This window comes from Nicotiana sylvestris, chromosome 6 (assembly GCF_000393655.2).
Source record: "Nicotiana sylvestris chromosome 6, ASM39365v2, whole genome shotgun sequence".
Taxonomy (NCBI): domain Eukaryota; kingdom Viridiplantae; phylum Streptophyta; class Magnoliopsida; order Solanales; family Solanaceae; genus Nicotiana; species Nicotiana sylvestris.
The window spans coordinates 11,923,540-11,933,056 of NC_091062.1; the positions used below are offsets into that span (position 1 = coordinate 11,923,540).

General features: G+C 36.9%; 1 protein-coding gene across 1 annotated transcript; it reads right to left on the reverse strand.

Annotated features, from left to right (window-relative positions):
* Positions 1-1,497: 1,497 nt before the first annotated feature.
* LOC138870263 (uncharacterized) lies at positions 1,498-2,484 on the reverse strand. Its single transcript, XM_070148058.1, has one exon. It carries the CDS (start codon positions 2,482-2,484, stop codon positions 1,498-1,500), a length of 987 nt encoding a protein of 328 aa, XP_070004159.1.
* Positions 2,485-9,517: the final 7,033 nt, after the last annotated feature.

Genomic DNA, 9,517 nt, shown 5'->3' on the forward strand with positions numbered 1-9,517 from the left:
TATGTTTGCTTGTCTTTTTTCTTGTGTTTCAATGAGAGCTTTTAGGAATCGAACTAAAAGGAAAATATAAAGGAAGGAGGGGAAAACAAAGTTAAAAAAAAAGAGAGAGAAATACAGAAAGGGATTGATTAATATTAAAATACATTATCTTTTTGGTTTCCCATTCAATATCCGATACACCCTTTAGGGTTCTGACTAATCCAGATTCACACTGTAAGCCTCATTTAAGGAAGAACAATTTCCTACCTAATCTTTTTTTATTTATATGGTTCGACTCTGAAATTTCTGGTTAATCGTCTCCTACCACCACAACCCTTGGTGCTTAGGATATCTCTTTTAGTTTTATTTAATTCTATTTCATGTCCAGCTATCCTATAATTTTTGTGTCTTCCCAATTTATAATTCCTAATAATTATTGATAGATATGAATTTTGACACAAATGGTAGCATATGCCTCGATATCTAGTGATAAATTATTGTTTCTTTATATCATTATAAACCACTAAATTTTTTTCTTTCTGATACCCCACAATAAAGAAAAATGAAAAAAAGAAAGTGTCGATTTGTGGATCATGTTGAATAAGAAGAACTGGAACTTTCAGTAGTATAAAAATCACATAAAGCCCTCTGTCTCAACAATATCTACGTTATTATTTGGAACTTTTTCCTTGAACGTTTGAGTTAGAATTTGAATAGCACACGTTATTTCCACCAAAATATGTCCACATAATTTAATCTTTTAGACTTCCAATAATTTATTTTATGCATAAGAAGATCGCTCCAACCACCAATCCACCACTAGCGTCGTGGTGAGATGGATAAGATCCCTCTACTCTTAATTAAAAATTATCGAATTTGAACCTAGGATGAAAATTTTCTTATGTGCCTTATGTACCGTGAATTCTGATTAGTCAGAAATTCAAAATGAATACCAAACAATGGGTGAAAAATTAAAAAAAGAAGAAGATGATCGCTCCAACCAAATCGCTCGCCTAGCAAGGACAATACTAGCTGTATAACATATTATCCGATATATAACTGAATTTAAGTTATAAATACTATATAATTAAACTCACTATAATTAAATAACACTTTTTATAATTTACAATTAATTCAATTACGTGACACTCCATTTAACTTTCAAAAAATTAACTAAAAATTTATGGCATGAGATTTTTTTTTTGGGTAATAAATGTGAATATTACCATAACAACCAATTGCTTTGCATCCTATGAGCATCAAGTGTACTAGCTCTTCTAGTACATCAAGACCTCGAACAAAAAACACATCTTCTAAGTACAAAATTCTATGACTTTAGAGTTAATAAACTACAAGAATCCTACCTACAGACACTTCCTAGTTACCTAATCTTTGTATCATCAGTGGACATTGTTTTGCTGTTTTAGACTCTGCAAACATGCCTATTCTGTCCACCATCTCCTTCTTAATTTGCCCTACACAAAACTCCAGATTCAGGCTAATTTGTCTGAAAATTCTCTAGTTCCTCGCTTGCCAAGTGTGGTATACAATTTCTCCTATAATTGTTGTTGCAACCTCCTTCCTTAATTGCTTCCAATGCCTTCTGTTAATCCATTGTATCATCTCTGGTATTGCCATATTTGGTAAACTGATTGCTGCCCATTTAGTTAGAGCATTTCTCATGTTTTTAACCCAACAACAATCCCCAAACAGATGTTGTTGTGTCTCTTTCACTCCCAGCTCACACAGGCAACATTCAGCATCACCTGTGATAGGAATGTTCAGCTGTATTAGTCTGCTTTTTGTTTGCATTTTTTGTTGGTATGCCAGCCACATGACAAATCTGTGTCTTGGTAGCATTACCCTACTCCATATCAAATCCATTTCCCTACACCTTGACATTTGTCCTAGCATTACATTGTAACTGCTAGATACAGAATAATCTCCATTGCTTGTCAGCCTATATGTTCTTCCATTATACCATTGTGCCATATTATGCTTTAAACTGTTTATCTTCTTCCAATACCAACTACAATCAGAGGGTGGATTATGCTCCCATATGCTTTTACAAGATTTCATATACACCCCATGTACCCATCTCACCCACAGTACCTTCTTGTTTGTCACTAATTGCCATAGTAGTTTTCCAACAGAAGCTATGTTCCAATGTTTGCATCCCTTAATGTTCATCCCTTCATATTTCTTTGGCCTGCATAATATCTCCCATGGTACCAATGCCATCTTCCTGTGTCCTTCTGTAGTTCCCCATAGATACTCCCTGCACTTCCTATCAATTGCTCTTATAACACTTTGAGGGAGTATAAAGACAGCCCCCCAAAAGTTGTATATTGCAAACAACACTGCATTGATCACTTGCGATCTACCTGCATATGAAAGTAGTTTAGCATAACCTGCTTGAATGTTTGTAGTGATCTTCTCTACTAGCTGGTGACACTCTACTTTGCTCCACTTCTTTGATGTTAGTGGAAGGCCCAAGTATCTCATAGGTAATGTACCCACTGAGAATCATGTATCTCTCACTATAGTCTGTTTTGTTGCTTCATCCATTCCTGCTAAGAATATATTTGATTTCTCCATATTAGCTACCAGCCCTGACACTTCACTGAAATGATTCACTACTTCCAGCATCCTATGGATAGATTGACTGTTACCTTTGCAAAATAACATCAGACCATCTGCAAATATCAAGTGCGTCAGTTTGGTTGTCTTACACATGGGATGCAATTGAAAATCTGGTAATTCACTCATTTTGTTCAACCCTCTAGTAAGGTACTCCATGACAAGTACAAACAGTAGTGGAGACATAGGATCTCCTTGCCTCAACCCCCTTTTTCCTTCAAAGTAGCCATATCCTGCACCATTCACTTTTACAATGAAAGTAGTTGTTGTAACACACACCATAATCAATTGGATAAATGGCATTGGAAAACCATAGCCTCTGAGGACCTCCTCCAGAAATTCCCACCTAACCATGTCATATGCTTTCTTTAAGTCAATCTTCATCAAACATCTTGAGGTAGTCTTTCTATTATAATGTCTTAGAAGATAATGGCATATAAGCACATTGTGTATAAGTGATCTACCTTCAATGAATGTTGCTTGATTATTAGCTACAATCATAGGAATGACTTTCCTCAATATAATATAAATGATCTTAGAAATACATTTGTAGATAACATTACAACAAGCGATAGGTCTAAATTGGCTTGCCTGCAAGGGACTCTTCACTTTTGGTATAAGGGCTATACTAGTTGAATTTATCTGAGTAAGTAATTCCCCATTCTCAAGAAATTCCAGCATTGCCTTGGTCACATCCTCTCCAATTACTGACCAAGCTGCTTTATAAAATCCACTCCCATATCCATCTGGACCTGGACTTTTGGTATCATTTATACTGAACATTGCTTTTTTCACTTCTGGCCCTGTGTAAGGTCTTACCAATTGTAGTTGTTGAGTAATTGATAGTACTTTCCCATTCTTCAAAAAACTCTGAATGACATGATCCCTGAATCTTCCCTTTGTCCCAGTAGCTCATGATAGTATTCCACAAATATTCCTGTTATCACTTCCTGCTCAGTTTTCATGTCTCCAGACTTATCAGTGAGTTGGATAATTGCTTCTTGCAGCCTCCTGTGCTTTATTACTGAGAAGAATTATCTATTATTATCATCTCCCAGCTTGATCCAAATAGCTTTGCTCCTTTGTTGAAGGTATACCTCTGTCAAGTAGGATGATCTCTTGAATTTTTTGAACTTTCGATTTTCTGCTAACTGTTGCTCAACATCCACTGGATTTTTATGAAGTTCTGCTTGAGCTGCAACCAAATCCATTTTGTCTGCATTAGCTTCTTCAATAATATTGCTGAAATAACTCCTATTCAACATCATCAATTCCTTCTTCATTATTTTTTAGCTTTTTAACCACTTTGAACATACTACATCCCTCAACTTTCTGCTTCCATCCCTCATTGACTATATTTTTAAAGTTTGGATGAGAGGCCCAAACATTACAGAATTTGAAAGCAACTTTTGCCCTCCTTGGTGAGTTAGCATTTGATAGCTTTAGTGGGCAATGGTCACTTATTCCTTCCTCTAGATAGCAAGTCATATATGCTGGCATTAAATTGAGCCAAGCTGCATTAATGAATACCCAGTCTATTTTTGATAGGATCATGTTGTCTCAATGTCTATCATTCCCTGTATACTTGCTCCCACTGGTTGGCAGTTCAAGCAGCTCACATTGCTCTATGCACTGTTGAAAGTCAACTATTTCAGCCAAGCTTACAGGATTCCTCCCACTCTATCATCAGTATGCAACACTGAATTAAAGTCTCCCATAATTATCCATGGACCCCCCATACTCTTACTCACAGTGTCTAGGTAGTTCCACAAGCTTCTTCTTTCGTCCTTTGTGTTGAATGCATAGACTATAGTCATCATAAATCCAATCTGCAATCTATTATGATTCACCATACATGTTACTGCTTGATCAGTCATAGTGCTCAGAGTAACTTTAAAACATTCATGTCTCCATGCCAACCAAATTCTACCATTATAGTGTTCCCTCAAGTTTGTTATACTCCCCCATCCTCCAAATAGCTTATTAGCCACTTGGTTGAATTTCTCAGACTTTATTTTTGTTTCTACCATGCCTATCAACCCTATCTCTTCTTTATTACAAAAAGTTTTACCTCCTTTTGCTTGTTAGGGGCATTCATACCCTAACATTCCAGCATAGTATGTTATCCATTACTCCTAGGAGGTGTTTCTTTCCCTCCCACATTCCTCTCCCCTTTACTGTTACCCCTAGCTCCATCAGTATCATTTGACTCAAGTGTCACACCTCCTTTTGGCCCGCGCCCGCAAGGGCACAAAAGGAGTTTTTCCAATTAAGGGACAATCGAAACGGGATTTGTTGTTTAATTCAGAGTCGCCACTTGGGAGATTTATGGTGTCCCAAGTCACCGGTTTAATCCCGAATCGAGGAAAAGAATGACTATGTTTAACAGTCAGCGTACCAGAAATCCGGATAAGGAATTCTGTTAACCCGAGAGAAGGTGTTAGGCATTCCCGAGTTTCGTGGTTCTAGCACGGTCGCTCAACTGTCATATTTGGCTTATTTATCTGATTTTAATACATTTTGAACCTATGTACCAATTTTAACCTTGAACCGCTTTTATCATTTATTATTTAAAGAATTGCAACGTCGTGAGAATGCATCTCGAATTGCGCCACATAAATGTACCCGCAATTTTTTATACGTTCCAACTTTGTTGAGATTTGGATTTGGGTAACATAAATGTGCACCCGAGTTTAGGAAGATAACATTATTAAATACGCGCGTAAAGATACTAACGCGTTGTTATTTTGAGAAAAGCCGTAAAGTTCGCTATGCGGCCTATCTCGAAATCTAAGCATTTGAAATAACTATCCGTTGAGGGCCCCGTAATTTGTAATTTATTCAGCGAGGCACGCCTCACTTATTTTTAAAAGGGCTAATCAGCCACTTCTATTATTTATTATTTTTAAAGAGACTGCAACGTCGTGAGAATGCATCTCGAACTGCACCACATAAATGTACCCGCAATTTTGATACGTTCCAACTTCGTTGAGATTTGGATTTGAGTCACACAAATGTACACTCGAGTTTAGGGAAGTAACATTATTAAATACGCGCCTAAAGATGCTAACGCGTTATTATTTTGAGAATGCCGCGAAATTTGCTAAGACGGCATATCTCGAAACCTAAGTGTTTATCATAAGCACCTATTGAGGGCCCCGCAGTTTGCAACTTATTAGGCGAGGCACGCCTCATTTATTTTAAGGATATCCTAAAACGACTATGGTTCTCTATTTACTTTTGTCTCTAAAGATAGAGAAAAAGGCCTAATTAATTACAAACGTGCAATGTCCCAGCTTTTGTTGTTCGAACCAACAACTTAACGATGACGCACCTCAACGACAATGCATACCTTCATTTTAATTGACAGACATAAACTCCAAAATTCCTAAACCAATTTATCATACCCATTATCTATTACGAACTATGGGTTTTAATGAACCGATTTAATGTAAATGAGCCTTTCTTTTCCTGACTTTTAACTGATTTCAACACTAATCTACCAACAACAATTCAGGTTTTGCTTACTATCGAATTCAGAAACTGTTATTCAAACGAAGACATCCTAATACACTAGCATGATTAATGATAAAATTACTAGCGAGTAGGATGAATATTACTAGATCAGCTCATGAATTGAAATCCTATTACAAGTTCATTACCCTTTTAACCTGACATTAATCTAGATCCACCTATTACTGATGACAATCGAGTTCCTCCAAACTGATTCAACAATCTCATTTCACAAACCTATTGAACTAACTACACTTCATGTTATTCCAAGGGTTCAATTTAACAGTTCAATGTTATACAATGTTTAACAGATAACCCACCTTAAGAAACAGTTTTGATTATACACATAACTACCATCTATATAATAGGAAAACATCTAAACTACTATCAATTAAAATGCAGGCAGTCCTCAGTTGAACAATAAATGTGTTCGAACATTTCATTTCAAACTTCAACGAGCTTACATCAATGTGGTCCAGGGTAGTGTACCTGGTATTAGAATACAAGAAGAAGAAGATCAGCAGAGTAGTATGTAACACAACAACAACAACAATAACCAGCAACAACCAGTAAACAGATCACCTAGTGACAGATTTGAAAACCAACAGGATTCCAGCACACTCAATGAAACAGTACCAACACAAACCAATGCAGACCAGAAATAACAACTCAAGAAACCACTTAAAACCTCAGTGAAATCCCAAAAATAACCAGCAATCAGAACAGAACCAGAATGTATTCAGAAGTGCAAAAGATGCAATGGACAGTTCTGATTTTTTTTTAACACTCAAAATAGAACAATCTCAAAAAAACTCTCAAACTACTGATCTCAGGACAAAGACACCCTATTTTCACTCTCTAAAACTGAACTCTTTTTGATTTTAAGACCAGCCAATTTTTGCCTTTTAATTCTGAATTCTTAGTGTCAAAAATCCAGTCTAACCTTACTCTATAACTCTGACCTTTTTTCAGATTCAAAGCCCCCCCCCCAATTTGTCCCAAATGACTCCTATTTATACCAAAAAAACCGACTGCTAAGTGCCCTGGAAACCCTCCACTAAACAGGCCAGGCCTTCTGCCCATTCCTTCTTATTTTAACAATTTACAGGCACTATCTTTTTACAACTTTTTCAGAGTGCTTCCTTTTCAGTTTTTTTTTAAGTCTAAGACCCATGTTATTCTCTGCAGAACCATTACTGAATGTCCAGCCTGTTATTAAAATTAGTTAAGTGTGTGCAGCCTGGATTTTAATCAATCCCCCCATGTTATTTCTGACTTGATCCCACCCATCAATATTTAAACAGTTAGTTTAGTGGTACCTTAATGTTACTGACAGAACACTAAGTCATTTTCAGGTTTCAAGCCCAAATTACCCCCCTGGGAATATGAACTACTACCATGTCCTAAACCTCCTAATCTGATTTCTAAGTTATAACCCTAATAACTGATTTCTAACTGATCACTAAAGTACTACAACTATAACCAATTCACAACTAAATTCAAACAATGACTCAATCAAAATTTAAGCAGTATGAATCAAATTATTATCAGGCTATTCTAACATTCAAGACTGTAAAACTAATCGGCGACACTTATCGAATCGACTACACGAATTACAACACATACAATCAATAGCAAATAATCAGAATCGAACAGGCACAGAGGTGATTCGAGTCATATTGATAGAAACAGGGATTTATAATGAAACTTAACTAGTCAACGGAGCTCATTCGAATCGATTATATAGTTTATTATATACTCGACCATGACCAGAAAAAGTTCGACCAATTAAAAGATCTTTGAAGAAGGACAGAATCAATCGACAAAAAATTAAAAAATCAATAAAACTACACTAAACAAATAAACAGATATAAACAAACACAAAAATGGAACAAACGGGAAAGGAAAAATACCTCAAGAACTCGGAAACTGGACGACCCTGATTCGAACTCAGACTCGAATTCTTTGAGGTCGAACGGACCTTAATCGAGTGTTCTCAACTGAAAACACTTCGACTAAGGTCGATTAGACCCCAAATCATCCTTTAATTTGGACAGATTTCAACCTTTGGTTTTCTAGGTTTCTTGGGGGTTCGATTTGGGGTTCGAACGGTTCTGGTCTGATTCGAACCAAGCCAACAGTGGTTTGGTGACGAGGGAGGTCAGGGAGATGTTCGGTATGAGTTTGGGGTCGGGTGGGGTAGTTTCAAATTTTGCTCGAATCTTCGATTGAAGATTCGAGAAACTACAGGCTGATTCGAGCAAAACGGATAAGGGATTTGGGTTGAGGGTGGTCTAATGGCTTTAGGGTGTTAATTTGGTCGTCGTCGGCGTCGTTGTCGCCGGGTTTTAGGTGAAGGTGTGAGAGGGCAGCTAGGGTTTGGGCTATGGAGTTCGTCTCTAAGAGAGACGAAGATAAGGGGTGTTTGGTTTGGGGGGAGGGGTATGGATTAGGAATATATAGTATGGGGGAAATGATCCTGGTCCGTTCGATCTGATGAGATCAACGTCTTGGATCCGTTCATTAATGGAAACAACGTCGTCTTGCTCACCTCGAGACCGGATCGGTCTTTGGATGGGAATGGGTCGGGGCATGGGGGCGATTTGTGGCCGCTGGATCAAATGAAATGAAAGGCGTGGATCAATTGGCCTGATACGGCGTCGTTTCGGTTAGTCTGAGGGCAGGCTGGACCGTTTGATCTTGGGAGATCAATGGTTCAGATTTTCCACATCAAAACGACATCGTTTGGGTGGTCTTGGAGACAGACCAAATTGGACCGGGTGAGGGGTGTTGAATTGGGCCTGATTGTGGGTTGTTTTGGACGGCCCAGTTCCGATTTTGTAGGTATTTCCACTTGTTTTTGTTTTCTTTTCTTTTAATTTCTAATTAGCAAAAAATTCTACAATAAATTGTAAAACCAAAATTAACCTACAAAAATATTAATTAACACTTAACTACAATTAACACACAAAATTTAACACCAATTAGAAACAAAAATCACACAATTGTACACTAATTGACAAAAATAGAACAAATACATATTTTTGTGATTTTCTTTCTTTTAAAACCAAACTATGGTTTAATTAATTCCAAAATGCACAATTAAATCCTAAATATGCATGCAACATGTATTTTTGTATTTTTAATTAATTAAACAAAATAAACACTCACAGACAAAATAATTATGAAAAATGTCACACGAAATTCTTAAACTTGTACCCAAATGACATTTGTTTTATTTTTCGATTTCTTTTGGAGTAGTTTTCGTGAAGAAAAATCACGTGCTCACAGCTGCCCCTCTTTTTCCGAAAACACAAAGAGTTTTCGTGCAAAGATAAAGTGAGCGGATTCGAGCGATTTTTGCCCATTGGAAATACTCCGTGTG